We start from the raw sequence: 20,339 nt of genomic DNA on the forward strand, positions 1-20,339 counted from the left end.
TGTTACGTAGGGGTTTTTCAACATACTGTAAAAATGCATTTGCTTTGCTGAGCAGTGCAAGAACTCCATTATTACTCTAATCTTACTCATATTACTTTTTTTTTTTTTTTTTTAACATGAATAAATGTAGCTAATACACTGGAGAAGCTAAATTGAAAATGTACCTCAAGTGTTCTGCTGAGTATTTAACTGAAGAGCTTTTGCAGAAAACAGCTATTTTAAAAGAGTAGCTATACGAATTTAACTTGTGTTTACATTCCTAGAAAAGGCAGCAATTTGTAGAAACAGATTATGGTTCCTTGTAGGGAATATTATATCTTTGTACCTAGCCCTTTTTCATATACAAGCTTCATTAGGTACCATTGTATGTACACACATTTATTTCACACATCTTGTTTTTACTGCAACATTTGACTATAAATATGCTTGTTTGAAGGTGACAAAACAGAGGGGATTTTTTTTTTTCTTTTGATGTGGATTTGGCATGTGGGATGTATTTTACTGTGTTACTTTCTGAAATCTTTCTTTTTTATGTGACCAACTGGGGCCTTCCCTCTGTTTCTACTCACCCCAAGTCTGAATAACGATTTTCCCATCCTGTTGCATAGCAGCAGGGACAAAACACATATCTTAGGCATTATCTATAAAACCTTCTCTCTTTCAACTGTGTAGTAGCATTTGCAATCCGATGTAAACTTTTTTTTTTAATACTGGGCTGCAAATTTCTTCCTTTTCCATCTCCTGGAGCTGTGAGTTAATGTAAATGCAGTCAATTCCCTGCTGCTGGCAGTTACAGCAGCAGTGAACAGGAGCAGAGGCCTGCAGCAGAGAGGATCTGCAGACTTATTGCTGTCGTCTGTTCAGCTTATCTGAAAACCAAAGATATTTTAAAAGGTTACGTGTTCACAGTCTGTAAACAAAAACATGAACAAGTAGACTTGAATTATAGTTTCCTTGACTATGGATAATCAAATAGGTGAAAATTGTAAGTAAGAACTGAATTGGAAAAGAAACCTGTAAGCCTTTTGGAGTGAAATTGCTGAAGGGTTCTCCATCATGAATGTTAAAGTCAGTATTGGGTGTGATTTCTGTAAAAATCTTATACGCTTTAGTTCAGACAGGAGTTAGTTCATAGAGATCTGTAGCGTGCATTTATAAATGAAATCTGTTTTAAGTAACTGGGATCAGATGACTCTGTCCTCTGACAGATGATAGATCTTTTGTATGTCAGTCTTTGCTCTTGCCAATGTTTTAGTGTATTTGGATTCTCATTTCAAAATTACATTGATTGGCCATTCTTCCAGTAACTACAAAATTAGTGTGTATGAATGGCAAAGCATTCACCTATTCAATGAATTTAGGTTTTGTCATAGAGCTGATTACTAGTTTCAATTGATTCATGCCAAATGATTAATCTTACTTTTTATTTTATTTTATTTTATTTTGGAATTATTCCATACATTGTCTTAATATTCAGTTCTCATGCAGATTGGTAACCAATAAATGATAAACAAATCAAAAAACCCTTCTTCCTTCTGGGAGAATCACAGCTTCTTCCCTGCAAGAAGAAGTGTATTAACAGACATTTGCTGGCCTAGTTAACCTGGAAAAGTCATCTTACATGGCACCAAAGGAGTAAGAAGATAGAAAAGCAACTGTCTCCCTTTACTACTGTCAATAATGATTAGTATGCATTCATATGAAATATATGTTCAATATCACATATTTCTACTGTGAACATTAGAGACTTCATAGATGTCTCTGTGATACAAGTTTTCCTTTTTGTGTTTTATGTAGTAAAATTTATGCTGTATTTGACAAAAATTCAGGACAAAATTCTAGTTTTAGTTAAGGTTTCTGGTAATGGCAAAATTATTAAACAGTGTATTCAAAACGAACATTACAGAAAGGTAAAAAGTAGAATAGATTGTCTTGGTTAAAAGAAGGGTCTTGTTCATAGAGCTGGTTGTTTTAATTTTTACAATGGAGTGATTTCAAACCAGAGGACTGTCTTGAACAGGTAATAAAAACACTCATTTTCTGTGGAGTTGCATTAAAGGTTCCCTCTGGGATTAGGTTTTTATCACCTTGGATGGCTTTGTATTTTTCCTGAAGACTTGCTGTATTTGTTTGAGAAGCAGGAGTGGCTGTGTGTGGTCTTGTTTATTCAGTCTGGGCAACTTTTTTTTTTTTTTTCCCAGAAATGTAAAAGAAGAAGTCTCTAGCAAAAACTGAGTATACATGTAGATAGCATTTCACATGCATTCACATTATCAGACACATACTAAAATTGTGTGGACATGTGTTCTCTTCCCTTCGTTTTCTGATCCTGCTTTCCTGATCTGTTCATTACTTTCCTATGTTTTATACTACCATTAGACATCCTGTCCTTTCCACTCCAGTCTCATAATCTTATATTGGTTTCTCACTATACTGCTATAATACAGGTTAACATTTTTGTTTGTAAAATGTTTTTGGAAATATAATCAAACCAGTGAAGGCTGTTTGTTTTTAGAGAAACAGACTTAACGCAGGGACCAAATACATTCTTTGGAAACTTTTTATATCAAAAAGAACATTTTTTTTTTTTATGGCTCAGTTGAATGTATAGTAAAGTAGTTACACTGCTTTTAATTTTAAATATCAGCATGTGGCAGAAGTTTGCCAGAAATTTGCATGGATCGAATGTGATAGAATCTGTTGGTATCAAACAAAACTGCTTATGAGTGTTCAGCATGAGCAGGCTCTCAAGATTTCCATTGTGTTTTTACTGAGGAAATTGGTCTCAAGCTTGTCATTATTTCCAGCTAGGGTTTTTAAAAATTTTAGCTTGAAGAACAGGAATTTGGAAGAATGGCCATTGTGATTCAGATCTTGTTTTAAATTGAAACAGTCCCAGCTGTATTCCTGCCCCATGGAAAGAATAAGCGGTGTCTTGAATAGGTTTTAAAGTTACTCAGGGTATTTACATTTCTGGCACCTAGTAGTGGATGAGTACTAATTCTTAGTACCAGACAAGAGGGAGACGTTGAACCTTTATTTTATGAGAAATGTATATTGAAATTTGGGGAACTTGCCAATTCACCAGAATGCATATTAGGAAATTGCAGTCATTAAGAATAGTGTATTTTAGTGTAAATTTCTTTAATCTGGATGTATTGTGTATTCATTTCCTCCCCCTTGTATAGACACTATCAGGAGTAGTATAATTGTATAATTAGTGTATAAGTAGTGTAATAGATTACACCCAGACTCTTTTGCCTTGTGGCATATAAATCTTTCCCTTCCAGACATGCATGCAGTCATGTGGTGTATATATTTAGGCTGTCTGTAATAGCCCTGTAGGTTATTGCAAGCTGAAAGTCAGGACAGGAGTATTTGAGAATCTAGTTCATGTACATTGGCAGTAACTGTTGTTGTTTAGTAGTAGTCTCTCAACTATCTATTGAACAGACAATGAAACACCCTGAATATTATGATTGTTCTACAAATTCTGTGGAATAGGATCTGGTACTCAATGGCAAAGATTAACTGTGAACAGTTTTTTGTTTCAATTAAACACAAACAAACAAAAAAAGCAACACAGAAGACAGAGGCCCAGTCTTCATTAATTTTGTGCTAAGGATTGTTAAATGCTGTATCACCTTCTTTTGTGTTCTTGTTTTACTTGCCTTAACTCAAGTGTTCCTTCTTCTGTTGTTGTCCCAGTTTAAGAAGACCGATCAGTTTGATAAATCCCATTGATGACAAGCATATGTTTAAATGATCTTCTACAAAGAAATCAATTTCATAAGTTATTCTGGAGATGTCACTCAAACTGTGATGTCCCAGTGTTTGAAGACAGGCATCTAAGAAGTGCTTTTGAAGTTGCCAATTTTTGAAAAAAAAACACCTGACTTAAACAACCAAAAAAGCCTGAAGAGAAACTCTTACAAAATTCTCTTCTACCAAAAGGTTGTTGCAAACTTCTCTGTAGAAAACTACAATTGTTCTATTTAAAAATTGAACATTTTTGTTGAATTTCATTTCAGGTTATTAAAACTGAGGCACAAAATCTCTTGAGAAATTGTATTTAATTTACCCGTGGCCAGGCATGTTTTAAAGACTACTCTACAAACTTTCAAAAATTTTAGCTAATACGAGAAAATAAATAAAATGTGAAGTATTTAATAGCTACTTAACTTGAACAAAAATAAAGAGTACCCTAAAGAACTATATTGTTGGGGATTGGAGGAATTGTTTTGTTTATGATATAGTTCATGCTTGGTTACTAAAAAACTGTGCCACTGTTCTGCAATACAGAACATCACTCAGGTAAAACCAATTTTTTGTTTACTGTGGAGCAGCCTTCTGGAGCTATTTCTGTAACTGATTTGCTTTGGTCATGCTTGGTCACTGCATTCTGATTATTTTATAAAGCATTTACCCAAATGCTTTTCAAGGAGTAGCTGAACACGCTGCTTCTTAGTGACTGCGTGGCTATGTCTAGCTTTGGCACATGCTCTGACATCAACAGATTTCACTTGGACTGCGCACTAAGTGACTGAATTAGTCTGTTTGCAGTAGAGCCACACAGAAAATCCCTGCAACTGCAAATAAAACAGGCAATGCTCCTGAGAAGATCCCTCATGGAATAATGACAATAGATTGCAGGACAGGACCCCAGTTCCTTGTTTGATAATCTGGAGTTTTTGTTTAGTTAGTTCTGAAAGAGCCTCAGACTCCTGCCTACATGTTTATTCTTAAGTAGTATTGAGCTTGATATGCACACATTTGCAGAATCAGGTCACATGGGCTCTTCTTGAAGCGTGTATAGTAGGGTTTATGTTTACTTCGTTCAACATCAGAGTTCACTCTTAGAAAATCCTAAAAACAAAGACCACAACATAAATCAAAAAAGAAAACAAACAAACAAAAACAAACAAACAAACAAACAATGGGACTTAATTTTGGTTCTGGAGCAGGTGATGGAATGATACCAAAATAGGAGACTATAGATGAGAGTACCTCTGCAACCGTGGTGGTAGGGAGTTGCCCAGATAAGTGCAAATAGCCTGCCTCTGAAAGGTTATTGTAATTCTGTCGGTGGGTGAAATAATTTATACAAGTAGTAGGTTTTCCTAATAGTTCCAGTTATTCTTACTTAAAGATTTGTAGCATTTGGAAGAATTTTCCCCTGGTTGGAGCCTACAATACTTGTAATAAAAAATACTTGGCTTCTATTTAATGTCTTGAAAAACGCACTTGTGTTTTTAGATGTTTATGTAAATATATAGTGAAATACATTCTTCTGCCAGAACCTCTTCTGTTCTCAAGAGATGTTGTGCAATACTAAGAGCCTTCTTAATGATATGAGGCTTGACTTGGGAAAGGGGCTATAATCCAGCATATATTCTGAGTTCAGTAAGTATGATTTTGCTGCCATATTATTTGGTTTCTAGCCTCCCAGTCTGAATATTTTGGAGGGGGAGAATTGTGTTTGGGAGGGATAGGAAATACTCAATATAAGTTTGGAGAATTTAAAATTCTCAAGTGATTTTCATGCATGCACTTGGGCTTTTTGAAATTAGACATGATAGTGGAAGTATTATTTGCTTCAACCAGACTATCCTTTCATTTTTCCCTGTGGGTACCTTCCTTTCAGAATAATCACACAGAATGACAGAGTCACTGATGCTGGCAGGCATCACTGGAGATCATCTAATCCACCCCCTGTTCAGAGCAAGGTCAGCTACAATAGGTTTTTCAGTACTGTGTCCAGCTGGATTTTGAATATCTCCAAGGACTGAAGCTACACAATGACTTTGGACAGTCTGTTCTAGTGTATGACCATCCTCACAGTAAATTTTTTTTTTATTGTATATAAATGGAATTTCTTGTAGTTTAGTTTGTGTATTGCCTCTTGGCCAGTGACTAAGCACCGCAGAGGAGTCTGGCTTCCTTTTCTCCACATCTTCTCATCAGGTGCTTACATACATTGTAAGTCCACCTGAGCCTTCTCCTCTCTAGGATAAACAGTCCCAGCTCTCTTTGCCTCTCCTTGTATTACAGTTTTACCAGTGTCATCTTTGGCCCTTTGTCTTTTTCTACTCAGACTCAGGGCTGAGTATAGGGGAAGGTATCACTTCCCCTCAACTTGCTGGTGACGACTTTGTAGTGCAGCCCAGGATACTGGTGGCCTTCTTTGCCTCAAACACGCATTGCTATCTCATGGTCACTTGACCACAAGTTGGTTTCCAGTCTGTGCTGCCATGGAGAAGTGCATCTTCCCCAGGTGCAGGACTTTGCACTTACCTTTTTTTTTTGCACTTCCTAATGTTCCTGTTGGCCCATTTCTCCAGTAGCTGCAGGTCCTTTTGAATGCTAGGAAAATCCATCTGGTGATTCAGTCAATTCTTCCACTTTTCTACTGAAAACCTGCTGAGGGTGCACTCTGACCATCATCCCAGTCATTAATGAAGATGTTAAACAGCATCAGCTCTACTTCTGACTCCACTGGGATACCAGCCACACCAGCTTTGTGCCACTGCTCACAACCCTTTGCCTGCTTACAGCCCCACAAGCCGGTTTAAAATCTTTCTCATTGTACAGTTATCTATCCAATATTTCATCACTTTATCTATGATGATGTTATGGGAGGCAATGTCTAAAGACTTACTAAAGTCAAGATAAATGACGTGACGTTTCCCCTCAACCTTCAAGACATTTGTCTCATTGTCGAAGGCTGTCAGGTTAGTTAAGCTGGATTTCCTCTTTGTATGTCCATGTTCAGTACTACTGATCACCTTCTTGTCTTTCATGTATATGGAAATGGTTTCCCAAATTACTTATTTATCACCTTCTCAAGGATCAGTGTGAGGCCAACTTGCCTGAAGTTCCCTGGATCCTCTTTCCTGCCCTTTCTGAAGACAGGAGTGATCTTTGCTTTCTTGCAGTCCTCAGGAACCTCCCATGATCACCAGCGTATTTCAAAGACAGTTTAGAGTGGCCTGACAATGACATTGGCCTACTTGCTCAGCTCTTGTGAGTACATGCCATCAGGTCCCACAGGTGCATTCAGTTAGTTCAAATGTTTCCTAACCTGGTCTTCCACCACTGAGGGTAAATCATCTTGGTCCAGGCTTTACAACTGGTCTCAGGGAACTGAGATTCATGGAGGCAGGTCTTGTGCACTGAGGTGAACAAGGCGTTGAGAAGGCCTTTCTTGTGTCCTCATCACCAGATCTCCTTCCCCAGTCAGTAGCAGGCCCACATTTTGCCCAGTGTTCCTTTTGCTAGGGATTTTTGTGAAGATACCTTTACTTCTGCCTTTTTTATGCCTTGCTAGATTCAAGTCTAGGTGGATTTTAGCTTTTCTAAGCTCAGTCCTCTATGCTTTGACAGTGTCTTTGTATTTCTTCCAGGTCACCTGTCCCCACTTCCACCTTCTGTGTGCTCCCTTTATATATTTGAATTTACCTGGGAGGTCCTTGTTCGTTCTTGGAGGTTTTCTGTTGCCTTTGATTTTCAAAGATCACCTCCAAGCTCAAGAATGGTCAGTCCTGATGAGCATGAAGTGAAGAAAAGTCAGCAAAAGGCTTACTTTACAAGTGGTCTTTCACCTCATAAGGGCTGGGAAGCAAACCATCCTTATGTAAAGGCTTTAGCACTTTGTCACCGAATTTCCCTTTTGAAGTAATCTAGGGAATGTTCGTACAAGTATTCACACAGGAATGACATCCCCTAACGCAAACGTGATGATGGATGGAGGTGCTGGAAGAGAAGTAATCTCATCTGCTCGAATAGTTGGATCTGGCAGAGATCTTTCAGCAGCTGCAACTGATTATATTTGACTTCTACACTCTAGTGGACTCCATTTCCCCTTTCAAAGCAGAGTTATATATGCTCTCTGTGTTTGTTCGTCTTGAAGAAAAGAAAACTAAGGAAGTTACAGCTACTGCCATGAACTATCAGATGGGTGCTTTTGGAGAAGACTGAGCTATGCTCTCGTTAGATTTGTGCAGTGCAAGTATGAGAGCAAACAGAAGTTTTAGAAAGGGAAATTCTAACTACCTGTAAGGGGAAAAAAAAAAAGAAACGCAACAAAAAACACTTCACAGTGAAGATTGTGAGCTATTGGAACAGGTTGCCTGGAGGGGTTGTCGAATCTCTGTCCTTGAGGATACTCCAAACTTGACTGGACAGTGCTCTGAGCAACCTAACCTGACTTCAAGCATGGCCCTGCTTTGAGTGGGGAGTGGGTCCAGATGACCTCCAGAGATCCTGTCAGTTTAAATTATTCCATGATTTTATGACTCTACGCATTCTTATTAGATACCTGTCAGTGAGACATAAGAAGTTAGATCGATGTGTTCAGACCCTTTTGTACTCTTATCCAGTGGCTGGATTTCCTACGCTGTAGTTCACAGTATTCATTTCTAATAATGGGAGAGAGTGATTGAAAATGGGAGTTAGAAAGGAAGGATACAATTTTTTTTTGCAGCAGAAGTGTGGAGAAACTGGCTAGTCTAAAGAATTTTGCTTTGATCTTTATTGCTGTTGAAAAACAGAGACTGAAATTGGTTTAGAGAGTATGGACGCAGTTAGCAAATAAAGCACAGAGCAGTAGTGAAGACTAAATAAACTGCAATATACTGTTTAAATTGTGGTAAATTAACTAAACCAAATGAAAACATTGGATTAGGAGAGAGAAAAAGAATTCTCACATCTGAATTTTTCACGGAAAAGGGTTTTTCTGGGAAGATTTAGTTTGCTTTTGTCTGTGCTGGAGTGCTTTATATAAAAAAAGAGTATTTATTCTACAATGATGCTGATCATGTTGTTAACTTATCTGTAATAACTGAGGTCTCTGAGATTATATCAGTACAGGACAGTAATGAATTTACTATATTTGCATCCTGTAAACTATTTTTACTGGATTTCAGCAAATACAATCTCTCTCTACATAGAAAATTTTATAGACTAAAAATTAAAACTTTCTTATTTTTAAATATATAGAAGTGGTTTGGAAATTCTTTATGAAGTGAGTACAAACTCACACAAGGAAAGGCGTGTAAATGCTACAGGGGACCTAACATTGAAATACACACATGAATAATATATTAGTTGATATACAGTACATATAATTAAAATTGAAAGAGCAAAGCAAATTTATAAAATATTTAAACTGAATAGTGAAGAACACTGCAGAGAATTAAATAAGTCTTTCTTTCTTTTTTTTTTTTTTTTTTTTTTTTTTTTTTTTTTTTTTTGCCTGCCAGTTATACACTACCAGTAAGTATGTAGCAGTAGCAGTTTTCTTAGGGAGGATGTTTCCCACACTTAAGAAATTGACTGGGTCTTTACATGTGCCGTGAAGCATAATTAAAGCAATAGTTTATAGATATGATACAAAACAGTAGGATTTTTCTCAGTGCAAAGAGGGTAAACGTCCGTAACAAAGTAGAAGTGGAAATTAGTCAAATAAGTATTAGAATTTAGAATAAAACTGAATAATTAAAAATAATTAGTTTGAACATAACATCTTTGAACATAACCTTTGACATCTTTGAACATAAACCTAGTTATAAGAAAATTATGAAAAAAATTTAAATCTAGTTTACTTTTTTTTTTTTAAACTTGTGAGTTGTAACACACTCTGTCAATGATCGTCTAAAATTATACTTTTCTTTTTAGAAGTCAAAGCTACATATGTCCAACAGGATGTTGGTCTTATCTGGAATTACAGAAGCATCTGTAATAGCAGTCTTTGAAAGCTGCAAGTTTTAATATTGGATATAAATTGAAAGAATTATATGATACAGTCTATATTATTGCATTGATTAAAAACTCTGCTATAATACCATTCTACCCTCAATATAAAAAGTGTTTTAATTTGAACATAAGCTGCACTTAACAGCTTTCTTTAAGAAAATTCAATGCTAGAAGCTGAAAGGCTCTGCTGCTTTACATTCCATTCATAGGGAGAAGTTTCTGAGGTTGAGGAAATAACTATCAAGCTTGGAAGATATTAACAATTGAAGTAGGCAGGTTTGCAATGAGAATAGGTGTGGGGTTTGACAGAGTGCCAAATCATGAATTTCTAGACTGTCTGCCAGTAGTTTGGTGTCTTTCTGGATGCCCTTGTAGGGTATAACAATAGATTTCATTGCTTGCATATTGCTTCATGGGCAGCAGTTAATCATCATTCATTAAGATATTTTTAAAGCAGAAGGTCTTCTAGACGAATTCTTATTTTTTTTTGACTACCTGAAGCCTTATCTTCTATTTTAAATGTGCTTCAAGTTTCCATGAAACCCTGTTAATTATTTGTGGCATTAGCTCATTTGACTCATTTTTGAGTATTGCTTATGTTTACTATTTTAATGGATTTCTTTTTCCTCCTCTTCTCCTGTCTGTCTCTCCTGTCAAATAAAGGCCAAGAAACACCAGGTCTTTCTAACAGAGACGTATGAAAACAACATGAGAGAGCTGGAGTTACTCTTGGACAGCTTTGCTATGTCAGGCCAGCGGACAGCAGGTTAGTTGAAGGTATAAAATGACAGATGCATCTGTCAATGTTCCAAAGTCACTACATTGTGGGAATTCTGCAGATGCCTCTTGCATTCCCTCTTCTCAACATGCTTTGATTTGATGACATGATAAGAGCAGTTCTCACAGCAGTCAAATGGCCTTCCTAGCTGAGAAAGGGTGACGGAATGTGGACCTGCTGTTGTCAGCCCAGAGCTTGATTTACAAATGCTGGGGTGTATATGATCGGTCAGAAAAGGGCTCACTTGCTGTGCTCTAAATCCAACTGAGAAAAAAGTCCTTACAGTATACCTGCAAAGGGAACAGATGTTTTGCCTGAACTGAGCCAAATTCTCAGGCAACCTTCAGCAACTTAAAGGTCATATATTCAAAAAGGTTGTGTAGGACACATGATATAACACAATACTTTTTGCTGTTGAGTGTGCACTAGTATTGTATTGCATTCATTGCGTTCATTTGATCTAATACAATTATTTTTCTCTTCTAATTATAACGAATTGCAAGTTAGTAGTTGTCAGTCAACAAACTGCTGCATGCATAAACATTTGAAATTGTGGCTAACAAACAGAATTTTAACATAAAAGCTTGCGATCTTTTTTAAAGGGTGAAAACAATACACTTTTCTCATTTGAAATGTTCATTTAACGCTATGTATACAAAAAATTCTCCATGTGATTTCTGTTAGAAAGTCCTATGCTAGACACAAAAAGCTTCCAGTTTACAGAGCAAATAAACTGGAAACAACAACAACAAATGAAACAAAACAAAACCAGATCAAAAGTTTCTTAAAGGGCAAATTAATTTATTTGATTTAAATTGTGATGACAAGTTTCTGCAATGTTTAGCACCAATAGACATAAAAGGTGGTATAACACCTTTAAGGAAAGATACACATATAAATTAAGATTTTTTTAAGGCCTAGTACTGTTAAAATAGAGTAAAGGAACTTCCTAGAAATTCTGTTGTTCTCAAAGGCCTAGCCTTGCATATGTGATAAATTGATTTCTTCATATGGGCTATATAACTTTTATTTGGGAGCTGGTATCAGTCTTATTCTGAAATTGTAAGTGTAATTCCTGTGGGTAATACCTATAGGTTTACTGCAGATATGTCAGACTGAAAAGCTCTTTAAATCTGTATGTTTTCCTCAGTCTTGCAAAGTTCCACATGCCCAGAGGGGATACTGCAATTCTGGAGGGAGCTGGATGCTGCTGCCAAAGTGCAGTTCCAAAGTAGTAATTGTCTTTTGGGTAGGTTTTCTGTTCTCCCTCGTGATAAACTTCGCAGAGAACAGCTTTAACCTGTCTCACAGCTTTAACCTATCTTATTAGGGATTTGGTAACTTCAGTATTAATTTGCTTTTGTTGTTTGAGGTAAACTTTGAAAGATCTTATTTAAAGGGATCTTTTTTTAATCTTCAGTGTCTCTGTAGAGGCTTAGTTGTGGAAGAAAGTCAAATTTAGCACTGCTGTAGATTGAGTCTTTAATACTGAAGTGGATGTTGACGAATATATTTGTTCTACATGTTCAGTATGCTTTTAAAGTGTGAAACTTAACATTTTTAATGCTCTCAGCTTAATGTGTTACTCTTAGGAATTTATTATCTAACAATATCATTTTTCAAGAAAAATGTCTTATTTGAAATGGATACACCTTGATGTCAGTAAAAGTCAAAATCATTGGTAAATCTTCATAGTTTAATTAGCAGAAGTGGGGAATTGATGCTACATGAGCCACAGTTGACTGGACAGTCTTCCTTGTTTTGATTTTTTTTTCTTTAAACTTTCAATTCCAGTGGTCAAAAAAGTGGCCTTAAAAATCTGTCAATATAAAGGCTCCAGACCCTTCATTTAAGTGCTGATAGTTGCTGTGCTTTTGGAGCTATCCAGGAAAAAGAGAAGAAGACTTTATATTTGTCAGATTGAAAGAAATTAAAACAAAATAAATCTTTATACATTCCAAACTAAGAAGCGCAATCTACATCTTCCACTTTTTAAGTGACCTTAATAAATATTTCACAGCATTGTTACTGTTACTGGCCAATTTGCATGATTTTGGTTTGTTCATATTCAGTTTGTCATATTTTGTAGTTTTTCACCTGTAGGGTGTGAGCTCAGGGAAATTTGTCTTCATTTTAAGCAAAAAAGAAAAAAAAAAAGTTGCAGTAATCTGAAAAAAAAAAAAAAAGAAAATTGTGAACTGAATATAAAGAGATAAGAGTTTTAGCTGTTTGAATAAGCTGAAAGACTGAAAGAGTAGTTTACTCATCTTTCTACCTCCTGTCAGAGTCATGTTGAACCTGGCATTTTCCCCAGATTTTTCCCCAAAACTCTTAGGTGATACTGGGCAAATGCTTCAAGTATTGTTTTCCCCCTTGTTGCTGAAGTAGGGCCTCTCCAGCAAGACAGTGCCATTTGGATTATGTTGCATGTCTCCTGCATAGCTGTATGGAAACAGACAACATTTGGCCAGTATTAAAGCTGTAGGCTTGTTTTCAGCTAATGCAGGAAGGTGGAATCTGGTATTTCTGTTGGCAAGCTGGGCTGCCTAGAAAATAAGGTTGCAGCAAAGGCAAAGAATGCCAGGATGGAAAGTTTACTGGCAAAAGTCTGTTCTTGGCAACCATGATGTAAATTAAGACAGTTCAAAGGCATGTTTTAGGGACAGCACTGGAGGTTGGGACTTCAGAAATGAAGATACATTATTTAGACAGCTTGATGAAAAATATGGATTGGAAGACAACTGCTAGATTGACTTAATGGCTATTATTTTAAATTGATGATAACTCCATGTTAAACAGCTTCTTTGGAGCTAGAAGTAGGGAATAACAGTATTTTTATTTTATTTTTTATTTTTATTTTTTTTTCCCGTGCAGGTTCACTGCTAAGTGTTCCTACAATAGATAATAGGAAGAAATTGCTTTTGTAATTGAAAAGACAGCACTGGAGTCCTGTGCATCCTTAACTTTAGCTATGGTAAAACGGCAGTATTGTAAGGTGTTACAGATCTGTTACTTATGTCTAAAATCTGAACTTCTCACAAAAGGTCAGATTTTATGATTTTTTTCTCAGGATGATTGTATGTGTAATAAATTGCCATCTGGGACAGTTCTAAGACTCAGAGTTTTGAGTCAGGGCACTGGACTCCCATTGAGAAGATGTTGCTTTTCCCTGACTCTGTAGATGGTTAGAAACTGTGGAAAATACATGTAGCTGTCCACTGGAGGTACCTGATAAGACAGAGCAGCATTCTGTCCTAGAGATGTGCCTTATTTTTAAATTCACTTTTATGTGCATTCTTTATAAGTTCACTTTTATGCTGTAGGGCAGATTATGCTCCTGAGACTGAAAACAAATTTACAAAACTGTATTGGTTTTTCTAGGCATAACTTTGACAGAAACAGCCGGCCAGCAAGTTGAATAGAAAAGTTATTGTCCAATCTGAATAGTACTCAGCCATACTCTATGCTTTCTGGCATTGAAGGGCTGGGAAAGAAGTCAGTAATTCATTTAAAACTTAAATTTTCAGAATGGATGTTGGCAGTATTTTCTAACTTGCATGTGTGTGCAGGTTTTCCACTAACAATAGTGTTATGTGTGGCATACAAGATGTCTCATTTTTTAGAATGTCATACTAATTAGATAATACTAACCATAGAATTATATAAAAAAAATAAAGATCTAACTACTTGGAAGTCTGTAAGGCCACCTTCTCTGACTGACAAAATTTCATTCAGGACTGAGACTGACCCAATGAAAAGACTTAGTATTTAGTATCTGATTTGACTTTATGAGCCTCTCTGGGAAAAATGATGATAATTGCACATTACTCATAACAGCTTTCTTGGAGCTAGAAGTGTAGAAGAATAGTACTTTTTTTTTTTTTTTTTCGTCTGTACAATAGGATCACTTCAAAATATTCATGCAGTGGGTAATAGGGAGAAGCCCTGTACATTCTTATCTCTAAGGCTTGAGGAAAAGGTGATGTTATTATTTGTTACAAAATGGATTTATAAAAGTTGCATACTAATATAAACAAAGCTGAGAAGAGGAATCTGTCAATAACTTGCTATTTTGCTGTAACACCAGAAAAAATGAGTACGTTTTTCTGGGAAATTTAATATCAGCTGACATCTTGTGACCTCTTGATCAATATAGGGTTGTTTTGCTTTCTTAGCACATTGTACTACAGGCTTTGGAATGTTCAGACTTGTTCATATGTCCCTAATTAAGGCAACCAGATCAGAAGTCTCCATCTAAAAGTTTAATAAATAAGTATAGTGTGTATATAATGGATATATCAGCTTGAAGATTTATAATTGAAACATTATGTAGGACTCTGCAGACAGATAATAATTTTTTTTTTTATTATTTCCTTTGGAATGAAATTCAAGATCATTTAAAAGGTTTTTAAGACCTCTCCAAGCATAATATAGTCATGTGATCTTTGGCTCAGTTAAGCTTTGAGTAAATGAAGTACTACATTATAATTTGCATGCTTAGTCACAACAGCAAAATAATGTCAAGAAAAGTGTAACATACTTAACTTTCAGGCAATGTGTTTTTCAAAGTGTGTTATTGTGTGGTTTTAATGTTGGCTGGTCTGACTGAATGACACAGTTTTGACCACTGTAGAAATTATATATGAGACTGCATACCAAATACATTAGGTAAAAATGTAATCCAGAATTTACAGTCCTGTATCTTGTATTAAAACTTTTATACAAATGTCTTTCAGCTGTATTTGCTATGAAAGTATGGCTATTCAGCTTTATCTTTTGTGGAAAGCAAGGCTGCTGTTCAGTGTTTTGTATTGTCACTGAAGCCCTAACTAATTTTAATATTTCTCATCCAGTGCGAGTAGTTTTCTCTCTGTGGCTTTATGGGCTTAATTTTCATTCTCTATTTTTCTTTAGGCACTTGTAAGGACAAAGATAAACCTTCAAGCTTCTCTGTCCTTGAGACTTTGAGTTGTACCTTGACAGCTTACCAGAACAAGCTGGAAGATACGTCTAATGAGGTAACACTTGCACTGTTTGGCTCTATATGTATTGCCTTCAGCCTGCAGCAGTACATACGCTTTGCTTGTAACAAAGGTCAGAAGAGAGGGAATGTTGAGCTGACAGCTTCACGTATACGAAAAGAAATAGCCTCTGTCACTACTATTTCTCTAAGCTTGCCCTATGGTAAAGTTTCACTTATATTTGGGGGGACGGGGAAAAGAGGTTTTTTTCCCAGGTTTTTTTTTTTTTTTTAAATCTGTTGGGCTTATTATTTTCAATAATCATTCATGGAAATAGGTCTTCCATATCTAGGATTTCAGTTAAAAGAAGACAAGATGTAAGAGTTCGGGCAGTGTATACTACAGTACTCCTAAATATCACTTAAGACTCAACAGTCATTTGTATCAGATATGCAAATATGCATTCCCTTGTATATTTAAAAAATGGCATAATTTTCTGAGATGAGTGTGTTTATGATGAAGTCTCTACTTTTTGATGGTGTTTTGCAGTCTTTGAAGTAAAATAGCACCTTGACAGTACTTTCCTTAAGATACCTAAGATGGCAATTGATACATTTCAATTTTGGAGTCTTACCCATGAAAAAAAAGAAAAGCTTTTCATGCAGTTCTACTGACCTTTTATTTTACTGTCTAAAAAGTCACAATCTTGCATTTATTTTCTCATTTGTATTGCTAATGTGATTAAATTAATCCTCTTGGGTTTAAATGTTTTATGAATTTGTAGCTTTAAAGGCTGTAGAGAGAAGTTAACTACACTTTGTTAAAGCTTTTCTGTGCAAAATTTTAATTAGCTTATCTTTGGATAACATTGGCAAATACAGAAGACCAAGGTGTAGTAAGACTGTAAAAATGCCAGTACTGGTTTTTCATTTCTAGGTTTTGTCTTCTGTTTTGATAAATGCGTAGTCTAGCTAGGCATTCACAATATTAAAAAAAAAAAAAAAAAAAAAAGTATATGAGCTTTGCCCCTCTTACAGGAAAATGCATGGTCTCCTGGAAGACCTTTGAGTTTGTTCAGTGGGCGCAAAAATAAGTGACCATGGATACAATTATACTTTTGTAAACAGCAAGCACTGTTAGGTCTCTCCCAGCGAGATAAGAGAGCCGACGTGTATAGTCATTATGAAACTCTTCTGAGACCCAAGTCTGGAAGCTGCAGAGTAACTAGGAACATATTACCCACAGCGAATTGTTATTTGGGAGGAGGAGTGTCACGTGGTGTGCAGCACAGTTGAAAAGTCGACTCAGCAGGCTTTGGCTTAGTGATGTGCTTTGTTGTGAAACCGTGCCAGAGACAGCAGTGGGGAGACCAAGGGGGTGGCTGCTAAGAAAGCAAAGAGAGTATTCTGACAGAAAGAAGAATGAACTGTCAAGAAAAATAAATCGCAAGCAGAGCAGGACCAACTGATGACCTGCCACAAGACTTCCCAGTAGGACTGCATGTGACTGACCCTGAAGTTGTCATACAGAGCCAGAGATCACCGAGCACCTTCATGGTGCACAGAAAGGGCAGTGCTCTGTCCTTCTTGATTACCCCGTCCCCAAAGATAACACTGCTTTTGTTTTTTTGTATATTATATATGTATAGTAATAAAACTGTTTGTAATAATACAATAAAACTCAAAGGGACTATGAAGGGCACTGTGCAATAAAAATAGGATGTTTTAATACACAGCAGTAATGGTTTAGTTTTGAGTAATTATGTAGTGGTTATTTTTGTAGTGAGATTTCCAACAATACCGCACATACTGATGGAATTATTAATATACATCTACACCTGTGTGGGCATGTGAAATATACTGGTAAACTTGTAATTTGTCACCTTTAATTTACTGTGTTAATGACTAGATCAAGTGATATAGTTTGTTTGTGTGACTGAAAGTTGTATGCGTGTTTTGTTTTTGATGGAGAATAAGCTTTTGACTTTCTGTGCAGAATGTGCAGAGGCTCTAGTGCAGAGGCTAGAATATGCTTGGGGAGAGAGAAATGGCTACTAAACCGTTACTAACCGTAAAAAGACTGGAAATATTCCAATTGCAGTCTGCAGTTTACCATAATTATTTCTGAGGGTTCTGCCAGGTCTTCTGATCTGAATTTGAACAACAACAACACCAAAAAATTCAGAGTAATTTGTAAATTTTGTAAATGGGATATTTTACTTAGGAGTTGTTCCTGAATGTTCAGGTGTGAGCAGTAGCCTTCAGTGTAGTACATATCTATTTGATGTTTTATTTCAGATGAGTGTGTTACTAACCTTATCATCAGGTAACCAACAACAAAGATTATAGTGATGTGTTATTATCTTTTTTTTTTTTCTGAAAGTTAAGCTAGTGGTGATATGGAGCACTAAGGTGGTTGCTTCTAAAATCAAAAAAGTTGACAAGTCAACACGTCTCTCTTGGGATCATTACTGCTGCTTCTTGGTATCTGACTGCTGGGCAGCACTCTGTAAAAAGCAAGAGACTGTTCTCTTAGCTGGACACTTTGTGCAAAAGGCCAGTGACTTTGCAAGCTTGTTTTCTCAAACCACTCCCCAAATCATAATTTGAACTTATTACATTTTAAACACACTTCAAAGTCTATGTTTTTGTCAGACATTTTGAGAGTTGATGGAAAAGTTAATGATGGGCTCTGTTTGGGATTTAGCCACTGCTATTTATTGTAAATCACTATAAAAGAGTTTTTAGGGCTTCTTTTTTTTTTTTTTTTTTTTTTTTTTTTTTTTAATAGCACATTATTCAGATTGTGGAGAGTATAAATATTGTCAAAGGAATTGAAAAAAAATTTATTATACAAAATTCTTCCTTTATATTAAAGTGATTATATAGATCTTCCGTAAGAGTCTTTTTGACCTCCGTGTTTTTTACAGCTTGGGAAAATGACGGCTTTGTGTGAAAAGATGACAAAAGAACTTGAGATATCCAAAGAGAAGATGTATGCTTTAAGTCAAGACCTTAAGGTATGGTTTCATGAACTTAACATCAAATTTGAAAGTTCTTCAAAATGTATCCATCTGGATTTAAGTTATCTTTTCATCGTATCTGAATAAGTCTCTGAATCATTGTATTCTGTTGAGCAGACTAGTTACTCTGCAAGCTTGTGTGAAGTCATTCTATCTCATTCTGGTTACCACCTGAGTCTACATAACTGAACATTTCAATGATTGCACTTCTGAAATAATTTGAAATCTGTTTTTCAATTTGCAAAGTATTGTTTTATATTGAGATGACTTTCAGTAGTTTTTTTCTTAACTAACTGTATCTACTTTTATCAAGAAAACTAAGAATTAGGGAAGAACGTTATCTCTGTTTATGTGAACGGAGATTTTATTAAAGATGTCCATCCTTAGTTTTTGTTTATCAAAACAGACAATATATGTATGAAGCATTAGGTATACCAGTAAGATATACCTGGGAACTGGTAAAGACATTTCAGAAACCTTTTTGAATAAAGAGATTTATTTTTTTTTTTTTTTGGCTAACATACCACTTTTGTAATGTCCTGTCTGGTTACATCAGTGGCCAAGAGAGTGAGGAAGTCCTGAGGTCATGGTTAAACTTAATGTTCCAACTGGCAGTGTATTATATTACTGCCAAAATAGAATGTCTCTACTCCCAGTGTTTCTCAGATTGTTTTGCACGGTATATACTGCTTCATCACTTCAATTTAGTCAGAGATATTTCTGCAACATTCATTAAATCTTCGTATTCGTTTATACTTGAACATCATATCCTTTCATCTGATGTGAACTTTCTTTACTAACTAGTTTATGTTCAGGACACTTATGGTTTCTGCTTCTGTTACAAGGTCTTTTTAAAGCTTAGGTGCTTTATTATTTGCAGACCCTATTGCAACAGATATGTGTACTCTTCAAGCAAAAAATGCATTTTCTGCACACAGATGGTGCTGCTTTGTATGTAGTACATACTAAGTGATTGTGTATGCACGCAGTCACTTTAAATCTTCAGTGATAAGATTTAATAAATGATTGAAAACTAGATCCACCCTGAAAAGATTTGTTAGAAACTTACTGGTGCTTTAATATTGTAATATTTTCATTAAGAGGAAGAAAAGTCATTGTCTAATGAGTTGGAAGCATCTTTACTATTATATTTTCCATATAAGCAGCTATGGTTGTATGAAAAAGAAACAATGCTTTTATTTTGACCTTTAACAAACTTTAGCAGTTCTGGAAGTCCAGTACTTGTAGGAAGGGTAAGCATGTGTATGTCAGCAATCTTTTGTCTTATAAGGGATAGTTTAATAAATTCTTTATCTTGTGAGATTTGGTATTGGTAACATGATCTTTATGACCATTTCTGATGATTAATTTCTATTCATGGTCAAACCTCCAAAGGGAGTCCTCAAATTATTATTTTTTTCCATGCAGATAAAGAATATAGTGGTTCACAGTAGCTCTGTTGTCCACCAACCTGGCTGTAATGGATCAAAGATTTACTTATGAAAAAAATCTTTCACTGTCTCAAAGACCAATTCACTCTGCGGAGGATAATTTGCATTCATGACTTCTGAATTCTCATTTGGGGAGATAACCTGGATTTTGAATTCAAAAAGATAAGTCAGTGTACCATGGAGTTTTTAACTTTCTGAGATGGATTTCTGATGCTGTCTAGTTCTAAGCTGCAGAAAAGGACTATTGCCAATTTTGAGAATCCATTATTGGTAAGATGTAGTCAGATTAGCCTGGAGTCTTCTGAACACGTGGCAATGTAAATGTTTACCTCCTCAGATGCAGACGTCTAGAGTAAGGTACCAACCTTTCTGTT

The 20,339-nt window shown here is 35.8% G+C and overlaps 1 protein-coding gene across 2 annotated transcripts in view; it reads left to right on the plus strand.

The window, feature by feature from the left end:
* Positions 1-20,339, plus strand: part of CCDC171 (coiled-coil domain containing 171) — a 172,668-nt gene that overhangs the window by 45,629 nt on the left and 106,700 nt on the right. For both annotated transcript variants that reach the window (XM_084304666.1, XM_084304667.1), the window contains exons 9-11: positions 10,417-10,519; positions 15,446-15,549; positions 18,422-18,511. In XM_084304666.1, the coding sequence (XP_084160792.1) occupies positions 10,417-10,519; positions 15,446-15,549; positions 18,422-18,511 (297 nt within the window). The remainder of the gene's footprint in view (positions 1-10,416; positions 10,520-15,445; positions 15,550-18,421; positions 18,512-20,339) is intronic.

Source organism: Netta rufina (assembly GCF_964035555.1).
Source record: "Netta rufina genome assembly, chromosome: Z".
Lineage (NCBI taxonomy): Eukaryota > Metazoa > Chordata > Aves > Anseriformes > Anatidae > Netta > Netta rufina.